The following is a 19,686-nucleotide window of genomic DNA, read 5'->3' as shown; positions in this document are numbered from 1 at the left end:
CTCTATGAAGGGCAACCGTGCCACAGAAAAAAAAAACTGAGACAATCTTGATGAAGCAATAACAGAAATGAATAGGCATACAGCTTCTAGACTGGCCATGGTGAACCATCGACACATGTGCGCTGCTGTGGTAGAGGTACAGGAAATTTTCGGAAAATTATCCGAAACTTCAACATAAGGAATTGTTGAATCTTCGCTCCATGGCAAAGGGGAAACTAAATGGGGATGTTAGTTTCCAGCGCTTTTCTAAACAAAATTGAGGGTGAACTGTAATTTTACACATTTCGCTCATCAGTATGTTTACAGCGAATGCAAATGAGTGGTTCAGTTTTAAAAATGATCCAGCTGTTTTCGCACGCAATCTTCGTCGAAGTTCGTTTGAACTGATCATAATTCTTACCGTCAAAGAGGACTATCAACATAAATGCTGTCTTGTAGAACGGTTGAGTAGCTCGCAGCATCTTTCTACAGTCCGGCTTAAAATTCCACCACAAACAGTGTTCTGTGTCTAACGGCGCGACCTATAAATAAAAAGTTTCCACAGAAATTTTTAGCCCCGCCTCCTCCCCTAGGTACTTGGGCAAGGACGAGAGGGTCGGGGTGAGTAGAATGCGTGATAAAGACTCCTCCCGAAACGATACTTCCGAGAAAACTGAATTTTAAGTCTAAAGTAATAATTCGTTTCATAATACAACTTTTGATTGAGTACCATTCAAGTTTCCACAAGTTTGCCTCTAGGTTAGTCCAGTCCAATCCACTTACACTATCCTTGTCGGGAACTGGTTGAATTCAATATAGGCGAAGAAGCGGAAACCAACAAAAAGGAAGCGTGCGTCACATCCTCTCTCCCTTGGGAATCACTGGAGACAACATCAAGATCAAAGATAACGAACTGTATAAGGGTGTAATAATGAAGAATCCAAACAGGAAGACATTGAGGCATCCGCCCAGTTTTGGACATACTTCGTACTTTGAAACCTTACAAAGATTTAGATGGCCTCTTTGATCCTTCTGAAACAGCTCCGACCAAACGCTTTCAAACGCTCTCCGACGGTACATGCGTTTTATGCATTTTAAGTGATAGTGTTTGAGACTGGTTATGGCCGCGAGAAGTCGTATTGTTATGTTTAGTGTATTGGGTTACTTAGCGTTATCACTGTAAGGACATTTCTTATGTGTACTCAATCGTGTTATAAATCTACTTTCCTAAGTAGAGACAAATCATCTAATCGCGAGTATTGTGTGGTTAATCTACTATCTTTGGTCGACAGGGACAGTTGAACAAGACGATGAAAGGAGTCACTTTATCAATGAATAACTCTAAGTTATGCGAAGTGACACGCTGGTAAGCCGGGAAAAGAGAAGGCAGTCAACCGTTTAGAGGTGTTTGATAGGCCTGTGCGACTCCTGCCATTTGGTAGCGCTTTTCAATCTTCTGCCTTTAAAGTTAAGCTCTTATTAGGATATCTCATAAGGACTTTCCATGTGCGATGTAATAATAAGGGTAAGTTTTAAGGATATCTTTTCCCCCTCTGTATGTTCTTTGGGTTTGCGCACTATTTTCTTTGTTTTTAAATATAATTTCTCTCTTTCTCTCGCAGAAAATAACTTTAGAGGTACGTTTCTCAATACCTCCATCTAGATATCCTCCTTTTGTTATGACCCCCCCCCCTCAAAGATGCAATTCATTTTGGTATGTAGTCAATAAACTAACTTAACCCGCAATCCAGCGCTCAGACAGAATATCATTTGAGGTGAGAGTGCTCTTAATTCTTTAGTTTTGGAAACACCCCACGATTTGACACAACTAAAAGAAATAAAGGTTTATGTAAGTCTTGGAACACGCCGGTAGGTGAATCTATGTCACTATCAACAGAATGTACCGGAGTATTACTATCTCAGAGATACCCTAGTTTAGGTCCTGTACCTGATCAAGATCGATTAATGTCACGTTTTAAAGTGGGTCAACATGAACTCGGAATGTATGTCAAGGGTTTCGAGATGAACCCTTGGCTTGTGGCCCATACCTGAAACGAATAGTTTCAAGTTTTAACCTGTTTAACCAGTTTTCTTTCCATTGGCAAGCTTTCCTTCTTAAATCGAGTCTCCGCTAATCAATGTCTCGAGGAATTAGAGGAAAAAGTATTTCGCTGGCAAATTCTGCCGAATCAGGACTCGTAGATGACTCTTGTACCAAGGGAATTTCCACCCCAGACAGTTTCTCTAACAATAAGCACTTTCCGAGGAAAGCTCGCGAGTGCAAATGTAGCTTTAATATAAGGACGTCGTTAATATGAGCGCAGAGATTTCATTGCTATGGGCGTCTTTCATAAGTAAGTCGCACAGGCATGACGACCCACATTGTGAGTTGTGGGAATGTTAAAAGTTATAAATTCAAGAATAAAACGAAACTGAATAGAAGAGGTTTATTAAAAGAAAATTAAAAGTTAATTTTTTGTACCCCTTAGGGGAGAGAAAGTCTACCTTGCTGTATACAATCATTTTTACGTAAAGACCTACGACTCAAACCCGGAGAAACGGACGGTAACCTCTTGAAGATTCAAAGAGAACATGGGAGAAGTCCAAAAACAATGACTGTAGACTGCACAGGAACCAATCAGAATGATAAACATGTAAGGAAACAGAGACCGACTAGTTTCCAGTCGCCTCCTAAATGTACTTAAAAAAGGACTTTTACCCTAACTTATTAGAGATGAATTATTCAAGATTTATGTTTATCATGTTGAGTGGAGGTCGTCGACCACGCAGTAAAGCGTAGGTTACTGTCAAATCATGAATTCTCCTTTCTAGCTGCTATACAGTTGAGAATTTGGTGTTACATCTATTTTATTGAACATTCTCTTGCTAGATAAACGCTTAAACGATCTCTTTTGGAATTTTGTGGATTGTTCTTGCCGCTTGTTGGCTAGATATTTAAAAAATATTAACACTCGATTTCCGCATTTTTTTCTAATTTAAGGCCTCTTGCTTTTCGCGTATTTTACAAGCCTCGCGTTGAGAGATCACCTAGATTTATTTCAGGAAGCTTTTCCGAACTCGTCTGCTTCATCTACAGTGTTCCTCATAGAGAAAGACAAAGACAGAGGTCATCAAGTCTTTAGGCACTGTTCTGGAGAGGATAATTATTACCTGGCTGTAAGGAAGGCCCACCCTGATGTTATCTTTCGTGTAAGTTTAATACCTAGTATATCTTAATAAGACAATCAATTCTACAAAAAAATTAGAAACAGGTAGATGTAGGGGATCTCCCCAGGATATCTTTTTGCATAGGCAAAGCCAGATGCATTCTGGTGCATTTACCTAATTAAGGTTAGGTTAATTAATCATTCTAAACAACATATTGCAATCTGCGGTATTTCCTTACATTTAGGCAACACGGAAAGCCGCAAAACTCTTGAACAAAAGTTAATCTTTCAAATCGGTACTCTTAATCCCACAGGTATCAACGAACGCTTTTCATTCCACTAATTTATTCGTGTTTTTCTCGTTGCCATGTTCCCACCAATGGCGTAACTCCTCTTTCTGCATATAAAACCACATACAACCCACAATTCCTCCATTCGCTCTGACGAAGGGCTAACGCTCGAAACGTCAGCTTTTTTATTCGTTACGGTGGCCAATTTACAATTTCAACTTAGTTGATATAACCAATTATCTTGTTACCCCCAACCGACGCAGCACCACAGTTTCTTTAGAAACTTTCGGCCTCTACTCCATATTGGCTTTACTTCAATTTGAAGACTGATTAGTTAAGAGGAGAGGGTATTTTCGTCATAATCACTACACATTGTAAAGCTAAACAAAATGAATGCAATGCCAAATTAGTTTTGACACTCCGCTAAAAAATGCTTCATAGGGACACATCAAGATCTTGTCTAACCATTGCTTACAACCAAGCAAACATTAAAAACAGCAGCTTCACAGAGGCTAATAAAACTTTCACAAATGGCAGGTGTGTGGGCAACATAATTTCTAGCCAGTGAATCGCTCAAGATGTTGATGTTGACTTTTGGTCATATCCCAAGAAGTATTTTATTTTTCCGTAGGGAGAGTGCCAAGGAGGAACATGTGGTCAATCATGTTCAATGGTTTGGTTTCATCTTGCACAGTATGAAAATCATGTTCAATCATACGTTGAAAGAATTAAAAAAAAGTGAAGGAATCGATAATAGGGGCCATTCGTTGTTGATATTAGGGGGTTGGGCAGGCTAATGATTCAGCAGTTCCAACTGATTTTGTAAGTGATTGGCAAATAGATGTTCATAAAAAATGTAACATGTATTTTTTGTGGCATGTAGGTTTCGTGGGGGTTTTTTTTTTACATAACATGCGATGAAGTCATAGATTTCCTTCGTTTTTCCCTGGAAGGGGATCTAAAATTTTCGTTTCGCTTTGTGATAGATTTCCCTACCTCCTGCCCCCGCCAGAAATAATGAGTAGTACCTTGGATGCATAGCCAATATTTCATGCAGTAAAGTAAAACCAACAGTGCCCCCTTCTCCCTGCTAAAACACTCCTCCGTCATCTTCATACGTAAATGAATACAACTGAACGCTTGCTCATTCAAAAGAAAAATTAAAGAAAGGAACACGAACATAGGCGTACGGGCAATTTTTTTGCCGGGGGGGGGGGGGCCGGTGAACCATTTGCCCAAAAAATTCTCGCAAGTTGCCCAAATTTTTACGAAACAGTCGTCATATGATACTCTAGCATACTTTTTTAGGCGTACATATAAAACACGTTAAAAGAAATAGCTTTCTCTGCCATTTCGACGGCTGAATATATCAATGATACGATCCATGTCTTTCTCGGCTACAGAGTTGGCATGTTCCCTTTCAGTGTTAATAAGTGCGATGTTACTAACACGTTGTTGCCCCATGGTGCTGCGGAGGTAAGTTTTCAATCTGCGCGCGCAACCCACTGAATGATCGTTCTGCAGAACATGATGTAGCAGGTATCACTGCAAGGATATGTACCACACTAGAAAACTCTGGGAACATATCAAATAGATCATTCTCGTGCATTGTCTGCAACATTTCTGAAACAGTCATGTAACCTAATCCACGTACACGACGAAAACTCGCGTACATTGTCTGCTCGGCTTCCAGAATCTCCCCGTCGATTTTGTAAAATTTAGCAACTCGGGAGAAGCTTTCTTTATCTGGTGTTTCACTCTGACAGAGCTCAAGCTCGGACAGCACCTTGTCGATGGACGCATCGTAAGTATTTATACGATGGTGCGATTCCGGTGTCTGCGTTTGTCTTTGCGCGTGTTCACCTACAAGGGCTTGAAGGCGGCGGGACGGTGTTTGTCTGGGTGCCCTGGTTTCTCGTCATTCAAACTGAGAATTGGTCAGCCAATTCTTCATCTTCAGACCCATTGCTGATGCTAACTGCCATACGGCTTTTGAAACTTTCTTCACTCCGACACTCGGGCGTAGGGTCTGAATGGTCAAGTCGGCATTTCTACGAGCGGAGATGACGTCGACCGTCTTCCCCTGAAGATATCGGCTCAGACTATTAGTGTTGCTCAGGATTACTTTCAGTACACATAGTCCAAAGACAAAACCCAAGTCGCAAATGGCGTTTAATAAGGCTCTTCTCTCAGAGTAGCTTTTAGGATCTATGTCTGAAGACAGTGTGGGCAGGGCCTTTACAACCCGTTCCATTTGCCCGTGTACGGCCTTTGCGGCTTCCCGCCGGCATTACCATCGCGTGGTACTTAATGACTTCAGCGTCAGTTTTAGATCCTCACCTTGTACTTCTGTGTCACTAAACAAGGCGTGTCGATTGGGACTCGCTTCTAAAAAGTTGTACAGAGCTTGGATAGTTCCCAGAGCGTTTCGCAATGGTTCAATCTGTGTCCTAGTATCCTGAAGGGTGAGGTTGAGCACATTTCCGTAACAGTGGACGTAGATACCGAGCGGGGAGCACTCTTCCATTCTTGTTGAGAGTCCCTTGTGTACACCGTTCATATTAGCCGCCCCATCGGATGCTTTACCAACAATGTTCTTGAGTTCAAGATTGAGTTCCGTGATAGCAGACTTCACCGGTTCATACAGTACTTCGCCTTCGGTTGATTTTGTGGAGTAGAACGCTTCTTTCTTCGTTCAGCGCGAAACTAAGGCAAAGTGAAACCTGTTCTGTTCTGCTAATGTCTGATGTTTCGTCCAAGATGATACCATACCATCCGTTGATTCGCACATCGTTTGTGATACGCTCGCGAATGAGGTCGGCGATAATTTGTAGCAGTTTGTTTTGTATCACGGGAGATGTCCACTGTGCATGCTTCTGAAGCTGGCTTTCAAGTTTATCCTTCAGCCAAGCTATGTCCTTGCACCGCAGGTGTGAATTAGTTCCAGAAAATTACCCCTATTTACATCACTGCCAGCCTACTCAAACTATCACGTTGTTCATCGTGGCCCCGTTGGGCAATGTTCTGTTGGGCCGTGAACACGAGACATTCTATGATAACTTTCAAGTAGTCGCGATTTTCTTCCACATATTCGGTTTGTGTGATTCCTGGAGTTTGCTCAGCATTGAATTATTTTTCTTTTTATTTGCTCTGCTATCAATCCATTTCGCCATGGCCGTTTGATGGTTCTCACTTTTGTGGTGTTTAGTGAGACGCTCTATCTTCTTCCAATTGTCAAACGTGAAATCGTGGGCATTTAAGTATTTCCGGCATGGGTAACAGCACGCTGTATTTGTTTCACAGTTGTAGCTCAGCCATGGACAACGTTTGTATCAGGCTGGATTGAAATCTCTAGAAAAAGATTCAATGCCGAATTTTTTTGGGTTGTAGCACTTCAAGATAGGTTGCTGAGGACCCTCGTCTAGATCCCCGGACTTTTGGCAAGTACCACTATATACATTTGTATCCAAAGAAGAATTGTGCGCACCATCTACGACATCTGACTTATCTGAGACACCATTATCCAGCATAACTGACTTCTGTGACTTTTCCAGAACACTGTTATCTATGACAACTGAAATGGACATATCCCGATCAGCACTATGCACGATTTCAGAGTTAGCACCATTGTCTACGATTTCTGTCGTATCCGGAGCACTTGCACCATTGTCAGCACTATTATGTATGTTTTCCATAGCCATTATCTCTGACTTATCCGAATTACCTGTATCCCTGATTTCTGACTCGTCTGTTAGACCGACATCCATAAATTCTGACGTAGCCGGAGCCCGTCGAACACCATTATTCACTTGAATCATCTCGATTTCTGACTTATCTGGAGCAGTATCTAATGAATCCACTATAACTGTACTGTTGTCATTCTGAAGGTCTGAGCCAACGTCTTCGGCGTCAATTTTGCTGTATCTAAGCATATTTATTGTTTCATCGCCGCCGGTGAAATCTTGTTGCGATTGATTTGGCGCACGCGAAACAGTAAATTTAACTCTCTTGACTATATGCTTGGTTCTTGCATGAGCGTCTTGGTACTCGGCAACGATGTCTTTTTTACATTCGGAACAGGTAACGCGATGGTGATAGGCCAGCTTACGTTTTTGTGGGGCTGGATTCGACATGTCTAATATGGCATAAGGCGAGTTTTACGCAAAAAAAACTTATGTATGGTGCGTAATTGTTTCCACCGTCGCGTAATTTTTTGAAAAACTACAGGCGGAAATTTCGCTGGCTTTACGCCATGAACGTGGTAAAGCCAGTTAAATTCACACGAGACATTGGTTGCCGAGCACGTGACTCAGATCTTCTGAGAGTCTCCAGTGGATAATCTGCAATATGATTCTAGAAAGTTGCCAAAATTGACTCTAATTAATTCACGACTGGAAATTCCCCACACTAACTAGAGCAGTGCAGCACAGTGTTCAACAACAACAAAATTACAAATATGTATATCAACATATGATCCCCTTCAAAAATAACCAGAAAGTGATCACTTGCTAGGAAATCACTGTCTCGTGTGAATTTAACTGGCTTTACAACGAAGACTCGATTACCAGCCGCTGTTCGGGGAAAAGAGCCCACACTCATCCCCCCGAAGGGGAAGATCAAAGACCGGACCCGGGAGACGGTGGAAATCTAGCCTATTTACAACGGCGACTTCAGGTTGAAACAAAAAATATCTCTTCGAAAAAAAAACACACAGACACATGCAAGCTCCTTTAAAAACTAGCTTTGCCCAAATTTCTCGTGCAGCCCCCACCCCCCACGGCCCGTGCGCCTATGGACACGAATGACAATAAATCTCCAAGGTTGTGGCATATTACACGACTGCACCTCGGACAAGGAAACCTTACAACGAGAAAAAACAAAGTGAAGAAAGTACAATATAAATGTTAAAACAAACCTTTTAACTGGGTAGAGTATTAGGGCGCCTGAAACAGCATCGCGCGATCACGAAAATTAGGTTTCATGTAAGCCACACTGAATTGTCTCGCTCAGCTCAGAGAGCGAACTACGTCCTAGTATCTAGTTTTTACATAAATACAAGCATTTCAAAGCCCTAATCTTACTCTAATCTTGAAAATTATAATATAAAATGAGGTAGAAAAAAAAGCCATGCACTAGCAAAGGACGGGATAGCTATGCGAGGGAAAACGGAAAAAGATAATGAAGATGAAGATGAAGATCTTAATGAAAATCCTTATTGATTAATCAGTTAAACCAAACACTTGAACACATACGTGCAAGTTTACAATACAATAGAAGAGAAGTTATCTAAAAAGTATTACTTTCTTTACAAATATTAAACTAGATAAAGTTAAAAAGAGATATATTTACAAAGCAGCGCTTAAACCGCTCTGTGCGATACGTTGACTTAAAGATTAATATGTACGTTTATTCGGTAGAAGATCCGTTAAACAATGTGTATCTGTAGCTGTGATTTTTTCCCATAGTTGTTTATCCGCTAGTTTGAATTACATCACTGATTAATATGCGCTCCTTGGTATAGCCGTATTTCCACGCTCGCTTGCAGAATTTATCGATCTTAGCTGAGAGGTGTTTACCACCATAAGCGCACGCATATGCACATGCCCAAGCACATGCCCATACTTCAATTCCGTATGTAAATACGGACATAATTAAGCTATGAAATAAGATCGTAAGTTCTTCTGGAGTGTACCCATAGTACTTACAAATTCTAAGGATTAAGATAGATGTCTTAAATAAACACTGCCCGGTAAATGATAAATAATTACTTGCTTTATCTGTCTTCATGAATAAAGGCTGATAGTTTCGAAAGAAACTGTTTGGGGCTGCGTTGGTGGGAATAACGAAATAATATGGATATATCAACAAAGTTGAAATGCTAAATTAGCCACCGTAATGATTACAAAAGCTGACGTTTCGAGCGTTAGCCCTTCGTCGGAGCGAATAGAGGAATTGTGGGTTGTGTGTGCTTTTAAAGGCAGAGAATGGAGCTACGTTATTGGTGAGAGCATGGCAATCTGCGGTCTTTCCTTGCACTTAGGTGGCACGGAAAGCCGTAAAAATCTTGAACAAAAGCTCATCTTTCAAACCAGCAGTCTAAATCCCACAGGGATCAACGAACGCTTTTCATTCCACTAATTTATTCATGCTTTTCTCGTTGCCATGCTCCCACCAATAACGTAGCTCCATTAAGCACACACAACCCACAATTCCTCTATTCGCTCCGACGAAGGGCTAACGCTCGAAACGTCAGCTTATCTGTCATCAGTTTGACTAGCGATGAAAGTATTGTTTTTCCGTCAAGAATGGAGTTCTTTCAAGGGTATCAAAAAAAAAAGACTTAATGATCTTTTAATGTGATGCTCTACCCCCAATACAGTCTGAATTTTCTTCCACTGCTCGTGGCAGTCACTCATCATTAGTCTGGAACTATTAATCTGAAAAAAGATGTTGAGATTTGTTTCAATAATTAAGGCAACTGCGACTAAAAGTGTCTCGTTCGTGATTCGGCAATCGAAGGGTACAGAGGCTATCTTGTTGAAAGTTCCGTCAATCAAGACAAGTCGAATTATCCCAATACAGCTACGTGATCACAGTAGATACCGGGCTTCAAATTCTCCATCACGAAACTCGCAAAATTTTGGCTAAACTTGGATCGGACGCCCGTCCTTGTCAGTATGCCGAATAACTTGAGGATTACATCTATCCTCTTGAATTATTCTTCGTGGCGTGGAAGTGTTTTCAAAACTTTTCAAAACCTGACTGTTTTACTAACTAGTTATTAGAGTCTGTCAGGTCTAATCAAGAGATTACAGGATATGGCAAATCGGCATATGTAACCAGATTCCGTAAATAAAAAGGATTAATGAATTATGTTCATTTTCAAACAGAATGAACACTTGCATCTTTCAGGTGTTTGAAATCTTCCATGGATAAATTTCAATATTTTACTTCTTCTATGGCTCGATTTACTGCTTAACGATAAAATTTGTCTTCATGATTTTATTCAGCGCGTATTAAATCCAATCACATGTTTCCGTTTTGAACATAATTCTTTTGACCTGTACAACATTCTCCTCTTCGGCGGGGCCTGAATGTCATGCAGCGTGTTGCGTGACGATCCCAAATACACTCATTTCTAACATCACTGACACAGAGGAAGTTCCACTTTTTCAGTTTCATAAAGATATTTCTTCTAGCCAGTTAAAAATATCTTTAAAACTCTAATTTGGAAACCTTGTTAGAATCCTAACTTGCGTGACTTGTTATTTCTGACTATTTGAAAAATGCTCCGCTCCTCCCAACAGAATCGCGAGCATTTCCAACCTCATGATCAATTGGAAGCCATTGAAACTACTCTTACTCGATAAAAGCTCAGCTTATTTCGAAATTCGTGCAAATGACAGAGGTACTTCACACTTCCATTTTCCAAGAAGACCCCGTGACTTTGGGAATTCCCTGGTGTCAATTAACATATTAGACTTCCTCAACTTCCGTGTAAATAGATTGTTGAATCCAAAGGTTTCCATACCATTTGCAACGAGCAACGATCAATATCAGGAGGAACTAGAGACTACAAATCAAGCTTGGAAAAAAACCCGTTAAATAGCAAATATGGTTGAGGTACGCGGTAAACTTACTATAAATTTAACTTTGCAACTACTCTAGCGTGGACTGAGTTCATGCAGTTAAACTTTTCAACTAGAGAACTAAACCCGCAGAGTTTTTTTCCAGTTGTGTTGTTTTGTTGATTTCGAAATGTTAAAACATCTCTCTTGTTCTTAATTTTATCGGACAGTTGATTGAAATTAGCGCGTGTGTTCGCATGGACATCTCCAAGCACAGACTTGACAGAAGAGGAAACCTCCTCATAGCAGATTTGTCGGAAAACGAACCTGGACCTCAAATCCCTGCAAGCTTTACCGGAAGCCATCAGGGCAATAAAACAGGTAAATATAAGCGTATGGTGGGTCGTGATCCTCACAAAAGATTATAAAGCTTTAGCGCATGTAAAAAACTTGAGTAGAATGGTCTAAACTGTTCGAGCATAATTCGAAAGAATCGAATAGAGATTTCCGCAGAAATGTAACTGACTTGGTGCCCATTTAAGGGCAAATTTATGAGTTTTCAGATTCGCTCTATCGTGAGTATATTCTGCGTGTAACGACATTTGCGGATCTTTTCGTTCATTTTCAATTCTGACGGCGAGTTAATTGCAAACATTCTTTTAATTAAACAACAACAAACATATGAAACATATGTGTGAACTGCGGTTATGAGACGTATATGAGCACGATCCTTCGCAGTAAAGCACTAGTTGAGCAATAGTGAAAATCAGACCTGAAAAAAATTTCAGGCCTGTACGGGATTCGAACCACTGACCTCTGCGATACTAGTGCAGCGCTCTTACCAATTGAGCTAACAAGCCAACTGAGAGCAGGCCATCAAATTAATTCGACATAAACTCGTAGATGATAAATCAAACAACAACAAACATATGAAACATATGTGTGAACTGCGGTTATGAGACGTATATGAGCACGATCCTTCGCAGTAAAGCACTATTTGAGCAATAGTGAAAATCAGACCTGAAAAAAAAATTTCAGGCCTGTACGGGATTCGAACCACTGACCTCTGCGATACTAGTGCAGCGCTCTTACCAATTGAGCTAACAAGCCAATGAGACGTATATGAGACGTATATGAGCACGTATATGAGCACGATATATGAGCACGTATATGAGCACGATCCTTCGCAGTAAAGGAAGGAATACGTCTCATAACCGCAGTTCACACATATGTTTCATATGTTTGTTGTTGTTTGATTTATCATCTACGGGTTTATGTCGAATTAATTTGATGGCCTGCTCTCAGTTCGCTTGTTAGCTCAATTGGTAAGAGCGCTGCACTAGTATCGCAGAGGTCAGTGGTTCGAATCCCGTACAGGCCTGAAATTTTTTTTTTTCAGGTCTGATTTTCACTATTGCTCAAATAGTGCTTTACTGCGAAGAATCGTGCTCATATACATTCTTTTAATTATCCTCAAGTATCCTTGAATATTCATATTAGAAGGCCTCATAAATCTAACCACACTGACAGCTGTTAAGGTAAAATTATCTAAAACAGTAATTTGCAAATCTTGTTTATCTTAGCAACTATTGATTACCTAAAATTCGAGAAATGGTTTTCGCTACGCGTTTTTGTTAGATGATGAACAGAGAAAACAAAACTTTGAGCTCAGAGCTTCTCTCTGTTTTAAACCCAGCTTCAAGACATTACTCAGAATGGAACTAGATCATTTGATCACATGATATAGTTTTCAATATGGTTTGGGGACTAATTGAATAAAAATTTAAAAAGTTCAGTCTACCTCATTGTATTAAGTTTCTTTTAAATATAATCTTTGACTTTCCTCCATCAATAAATTTGATTGCAGTTTGTTTTTTCATATTTCTAGAATTTTACATAGAAAAATCTTATCATCATGGAGCAAATACCATTAGATGTGATTTGGATGGCAGCCATTACTACCTGTGTGAAGAAGGAAACAGGGTGTTTTTACAGGTAAGTTGTGGTTGTAAAATTATCATCTCTGTTGTCTTCAAACTATACAACTTCCCAAAAAGAAATTAGTCAAAACATTACAAACAAAATGGGCAAAAATTAACCATTGTAATTCCTTCCCAAGTCTACATATCAGGTTCTTCGATATGGATAATGATAATTTGCGGAATTACCCTATATAATCCACCCTGACCAATAATTTCATTCTTGTTTTACTAGCAGTAAAGTTACCACTGTCTAGTTAAGGTCGTCAATTTAAATTTATATTTTTATTTGCAGTTGGTTGCCCATGAGCCCAGTGAAATGAAATACATGTTTGAAGTTAAACATGTCAACAACCAGAGTGATTACATGTCTCTTAAGTCTAAAACGACTGGAAAGTTCCTTGCTAGTAATGAAGATGGCAAGGCATTTATGAAGGAAGTCAACCCTTCCTCAATGAAAGATGACCAGCCAACTGACAGACAAACATGGTTCCTTCTACACTTTGTGTAAACAGTGAAAGTAGAAAGAGAAAGTACAGTATACAGTTGTAACTTTGATAGCACAAGTATTGACTGTTCAGTCACATGTTAGGCTCAAGTGGAAGCCTGTTTGGTGTAAATATGTTTTAATATGAAAATACATGTACAGGAATAGCATGCAAAAATTTTAAAAAGTTTTTTTTTTTATCCTGGGCTGTTTTGTTCCATTTTTTAATAGAGAGTTTCGATTTATTTCTTGTTCAGTGCATACTTACCTTTTTTTCAGATTACAATAACATTTTTCTTGGTTTGTGATACATTGAAATACTGGTAAAAAGAAAGCAAGCTCTCTTAGAAAGAGACTGGAAAAGTTTTTTTTTTTGAAAAATAAAAATATTTTATGTAGCTTTACAGTTAAGAAAACTTCTCTAGTATGTTGTCAAGTATTACTGAGTATTTGACATTAGTTTGCCATTGTAATCACATGACTTTAAGTAAGGAGATAGTCCTTAAAATGTTCTAGCTAGGTAATATAAGTTGTAACTGGTACTGTAACCTGAATATGTCTTTTACTGCATTTCTCTTATACTGTATTTCTATTAAAGCATTATTGCTAAGAACTTCTGTTGTTGTGGGACTATCATAATGTACCTCGAGGAGAGAAAAAACAAATCAAACTAAAACATTCAAATCAATTCAATGACACCTTTGTTTAAGCTACAACATAAATGCAAACCCAAAAGCTCAATTGGTAGAGCGCTGCACTAGTATCGCAGAGGTCAGTGGTTCGAATCCCGTACAGGCCTGATTTTTTTCAGGCCTGATTTTCGCTATTGCTTAAATAGCGCTATCTACTGCGAGGATCGTGCATCATACGTATCTAATACCGCAGTTCAAAATATATGAACTTCATATATTTCATTGTATCTGATTTATCACTTTCACGGGTTTATTACGAATCAACTTAACGGCCTGCTCCCAGTTGGCTTGTTAGCTCAATTGGTAGAGCGCTGCACTAGTATCGCAGAGGTCATTGGTTCGAATCCCGTAAAGGCCTGATTTTTTTCAGGTCTGATTTTCGCTATTGCTTAAATAGCGCTATCTACTGCGAGGATCGTGCATCATACGTATCTAATACCACAGTTCAAAATATATGAACTTCATATATTTCATTGTATCTGATTTATCACTTTCACGGGTTTATTACGAATCAACTTAAAGGCCTGCTCCCAGTTGGCGTGTTAGCTCTATTGGTAGAGCGCTGCACTAGTATCGCAGAGGTCAGTGGTTCGAATCCTGTACAGGCCTGATTTTTTTCAGGTCTGATTTTCGCTATTGCTTAAATAGCGCTATCTACTGCGAGGATCATGCATCATACGTACCAAAAGTGCAGTAAACATGTATGGATATTGTAAAACCAAGACTAAACCAATCACCATCTAACAGCTACTTAGAACTGACAAATTTTGAATGGAGCTGTTGAGAACTCAAACTAACTACTTGTAACTGACTATAAGTGAGGAAAACTCATGAAGTGACCGCGTGTGCTGATAGACCAGCCTCTCTAGAAAGCCATTGATTACTGTTCCATGTGGATGAAGCTTCAGAAAGTATTGTTACCTTGTGCTGGAAACGGAATCTAACCCTTGCTTAAGTAAAAAACTAAAAAAAAAAGAAAGCTTGACCAGATGGTGGGTACACGAACTGCAAGGTTTTTGTTTCCCTTATTGCGACTGACTGAAAGAGAAGCAGAAGATGACAAGATTTCCGTACAACCCCGTACTTCATTATGCATTCAATGCTTGGATCGATAAAGGAAAGCATGCAGAGGCAATGCAACAGGTTTCCTTTGGGACTGCGGCTTTGTTTTTGATTGGTATGGGTTTAGACGGAAATCTTTCCGCAGAAGATAGACAAGGAGAATTTAAAAAGCCTTTTAAATAATTGTACTACTAAGATTTGTTTCCAAGCTGACGAAAGATCATCGTGATAAATCATGTTCAAGTTGATCGATTGAATGTACACATTTGAGTATTTCGTGGAAGACCCAACCTCTTTCTTTACATTACGGGTACACCAAGACCACAACAACCAGTGAGAAAAAAGGAAAGAAACGACAAACCTCATAGAAAGCGCCCTTGTTACTCTCTTTGGTATTGCGCCATGGAGGGCTTCGTATTGTAAAAACTCCCTCTTCATCAACAGATTTATTTATCATGTAATATAATGTGAATTGTCTCATTCTTCTTTAAAAAGGTTTTACGTAATATTGATAACTTCATTTTTCTTTTTCCGCCTAGAATGCAAGCATTTGAATGGTTTTGTCTTACCTTAATCTTATAAGTTAGATAGGAAACGAGGTGCAGAGCGGTGCTTTGATAAAATTTGCAATAGAGAGAAGAGGGGGAGCGTCTACTGTCCACTACGATATTTGAACGAGTAAGACTAGCACCCTAACGGCTGAAATTTAGTTTTAGCCGAGCGGTATGTGTTTTTGTAGTAAAACTATACACAGATCACTCGCTCGTAAAGTATACGACAGCCTCGACGAGTCAGCCAGACTGTCTTGCCCGGAGAGTGTGGAATCACTGGCAACAAAAATGTTGGTACATGTATGTAGAAAAAGCGCAATTTTTGTGCACTGAAATAGCAGGTGGAAACCTTCAAAACTGAAGCTTCTAATTAATTTTTTCAGAGCGAATTACATAATCGTTTTCCGTGTTTTTTACTTTACATGCCAGTTGGTCCTTTCTCCGTCGTTTCTAACTGATGCAATCGAGGCGAAGTGTACGTAGAGGATATTAGTATTTATAATTTGAGCCGAAAAAAAACACTAGTCGCCATTCTGGAAAAGACATTCGACTTTCAAAACCTAAGCGATCGTTAGCTTCGAGTAAAAGGATATACAGAGAGAAATGAGCAAAAGAGAATACATCTTCCCCATTCACTGCCGTTAATTTCGCTTGTACGTCAGTTATGAGAATCTGGCGGAAAATGAGGATATCATATCGGATAATTCGTTTGCTACACATACTGTGGTCTGGTATCTTTTACATCAGTAAACCTATCAATGTACCGTACACATTTGTCCGCATTGTTTTTTTTCTCCTTTCCTTCAACAGAAAACAAATACAACACTAGTGCAAACTGAAACCATCCAGCCAAAAATTAATTATTGATTTCATAAGATTTTGATCAAATTCCATGACTATGCAGAATCCGGAGAGGTTCAACTCTTTATAAATTAGAGCAACATCTATTTGAATGACATTAGATTTTGTTAGACATTTAAGAATAAACACTAGCGAGAAAAATACACAACGTTTCGATGACTCCATGTCATCATTCTCAAGTGAGAAGAGAATAAAAATGAATAGTTAATTTATACCGTACGAAGGTGGCAAACGTAAAAAGTTTAAAATATTTAAAATATTTAAATAAATAATTGCGCGTGTTGAGTTCATAAATGTAAACTATTAAATAAATAGTTTCGCGCGTATGGAATCCGATTGTTTGTTCAAAGAGGGTACACCAGCCGGCATTTACATCAACGTATTAATGAGCACCGTAATTCGGCCATCGGCAAACATCTAAAGAACGACCACGGCCTACAAACCATCGGCGACCTGACCAAGCATTTCAACGTACTTAAAAAGTGCACCGGGAAACTGGACTGTTTAGTTCATGAAATGCTTTTCATAAAAAAGATGAAGCCCTCTTTGAACAAACAATCGGATTCCATACGCGCGAAACTATTTATTTAATAGTTTACATTTATGAACTCAACACGCGCAATTATTTATTTAAATATTTTAAATATTTTAAACTTTTTACGTTTGCCACCTTCGTACGGTATAAATTAACTATTCATTTTTATTCTCTTCTCACTTGAGAATGATGACATGGAGTCATCGAAACGTTGTGTATTTTTCTCGCTAGTGTTTATTCTTAAATGTCCAACATCTATTTGAATGGTAAAAATTACACTAGATCACTCTTACTGGTTTTGCTCAATTACTCTCTGAAATAGGTCTAGAAATCTTCTGCTATCTATCATATCCAATCAAAGGCAAAACCAAAACCATTCGAAACTTGACCCATTTTCTTTTTTTAGGTCATCTTTGAGTTCTTATGGAGGCTTGCGTTCTTCTGTTTTCCTCTTTGTTCTGATCAACAGTTGCGATTACTTTAGGTTTTGCCTTACGGGAATCAACGTGAAAATAGGCAAACACTAAGTGATAACTTGATATCTTGCTATCACACTTTATTTGATTTTTTCTATGTTACTGGAGGGAATTCAACTAAAATCTCTCCCGAGGTGAATCAGAAAGGTTCATTAGAACCCCGCTGTGTTTGAAACTTTTAAAAGATTTCGGTATCTAAAATTATCGGAGGAAACTTACCCGGAAGCTTACCCGGTTAGCTCAATGGATAGAGCGCTGGACTGTTGTGCGGGAGGTCGAAGGTTCGAGCCCCGGCCGGACCAACACTCAAGGTCTTAAAATAATTAAGAATATGCTATTTTTCTATAACATCAAGAAATGGTTAGATATTCTAGTCTTCTCAGATAGGGACGAATAAATGGCAGTCCCGTCTCCTGCAGGGTTAGGGGAAGGAGACCTTAATTTCCCACGCACGAGATTACTGTGTGATGGATGTCCTCCCCTGGGGTGGGATGGGTGGGTTTGTTGGAGCTTAAACCTCGTAGGGGACCCATGTCCTATTGTTTCTGCTCCAGTACTGGGTACAAATCATTAAATTAAAAATAAATAAATAAATCAGCGTCGCTTACGTATGAAAAAGTGGTAGTACCAGAAAATTTTACGGAAACACTGTTTAAAAGCTAGTAATAGAGGGAAATACCTAACGATTCAATTGCAGAACTATGCTTACCTTGGAAATTTTTTTTCCTTTTGATGAACAACTGAGGGTGTACGGACTTTCTTCATTTCCCGGAGAAGTGAAGATTTTATGTACTTTTCCTTCAAACAGTAAAATGTACATCCCCTTTTATCGCGCGACTTAATGCTCTACCGTCAACAACCATGAGATATCCCACGTGGGCTGGTATTAAATCGTGATCGGCTCGTAATTCGTTGGCATTTTGGCGAGAGAAAGACTTATAGAATGGTTCCGCGTGAGATACTCATGATTGACAAGTTTTTTTAGGTTATCGGGCTCGTCTATTAATTTTTTTTTGTTACTTTTGTTTTGATTCTTGTTTTTATTTTTACTGAAATACGAGAATTCTTTCCGTTATGCATCTTAGAGTCTACATAAAAATATTAGAATCTTAATAAAAAAAAATTAAGTGAAATATTTTCATTTTCAAACAGAATTCACACTTACACCGTGCACGTGTTAGAAATCTTCCTTAGAGAGATTCCAATATTTTAAATTTTCTGTGGCTGCAATTATTGCTAAACGATAAAATTTATCTCCGTTATTTTTTTCAGCGCGAATAAAATCGAATAATGTTGCTGTTTTTGACCTGTACAATATTCCCATTTTTAGTGCGACATGAATGTCATGCGGTCACTTGCGTGACGATCCCAAAATACATTATCTATTAAACAAGTATCAATTAACGGCTAATTTCTAACATCACTGAAAAAAAGGAAATTCCACTTTTTCAGTTTCTTAAAGATATATCTCCTAACCAATTTAGAATATCTTTTAGAGTCTATTTTGGAAACCTCTTAGATTCCAGATTTGCGTGACTCGTTCTTCATGATTAAATGAAAAAAACTCTTCTACTCCAAACAGAATCGCGAGCATTTCCAACTGCATGTCCAGTTGGAAGCCATAGGAACTAGTCTAACTCGATAAAATCTCAGCTTATCTCAAAATCCGAGTGAATGACTGAGGTATTTGACACTTTCATTTTCTGAAAGAACCGGACGACTTTGGTGTCAATCAACATATTAGTCTTTCTCAACTTTCCGTATAAATAGATCATCGAATCCAAAGGTTTCCATACCATTTACAACCAGCAACGATCAAGATCAGGAGAAACTAGAGACTAAAGATCAAGCTTGGAGGAAAAACTGCTAAAAACCAAATATGGTTGAGGTACGGCAAACTTACTGTAAATTTTACTTTGCAACCTTCATATACACTCTCTTTCATTATGTACGAACGTTCTTTTATAGGAACATTAAGGCTGGGATTAACCAAAATTGTAGGAACAAACTAAGAAAAAACCCAGGCTGAGAGTCATGTA

At 39.0% G+C, this 19,686-nt stretch overlaps 2 protein-coding genes across 2 annotated transcripts in view; one reads left to right on the top strand and one right to left on the bottom strand.

Annotated features, from left to right (window-relative positions):
* Positions 1-556, bottom strand: part of LOC111339893 (uncharacterized) — a 62,943-nt gene extending 62,387 nt beyond the window's left edge. Inside the window, exon 1 of the mRNA XM_022946621.2 lies at positions 401-556. Coding sequence (XP_022802356.2) covers positions 401-461 — 61 coding nt within the window. The 5' untranslated portion in view covers positions 462-556. The remainder of the gene's footprint in view (positions 1-400) is intronic.
* A 10,212-nt stretch (positions 557-10,768) lies between these two features.
* Positions 10,769-14,083, top strand: LOC148717458 (uncharacterized). The gene is made up of 4 exons (XM_088744151.1): positions 10,769-11,059; positions 11,235-11,385; positions 12,893-12,999; positions 13,279-14,083. The coding sequence occupies exons 1-4, from the start codon at positions 11,051-11,053 to the stop codon at positions 13,492-13,494; spliced, it is 483 nt and encodes a 160-aa protein (XP_088600277.1). The 5' UTR covers positions 10,769-11,050; the 3' UTR covers positions 13,495-14,083.
* Positions 14,084-19,686: the final 5,603 nt, after the last annotated feature.

This window comes from Stylophora pistillata, chromosome 13 (assembly GCF_964205215.1).
Source record: "Stylophora pistillata chromosome 13, jaStyPist1.2, whole genome shotgun sequence".
In the NCBI taxonomy this organism is placed as follows: Eukaryota; Metazoa; Cnidaria; class Anthozoa; order Scleractinia; family Pocilloporidae; genus Stylophora; species Stylophora pistillata.
This window is presented reverse-complemented; position numbering and strand designations above follow the sequence as displayed.

Excerpts from the sequence above, each read along its gene's own strand:
- LOC148717458 (XM_088744151.1), top strand. Across the intron at positions 11,386-12,892 it reads CCATCAGGGCAATAAAACAG|AATTTTACATAGAAAAATCT; the intron begins GTAAATATAAGC and ends TCATATTTCTAG. Across the intron at positions 13,000-13,278 it reads GAAACAGGGTGTTTTTACAG|TTGGTTGCCCATGAGCCCAG; the intron begins GTAAGTTGTGGT and ends TTTTATTTGCAG.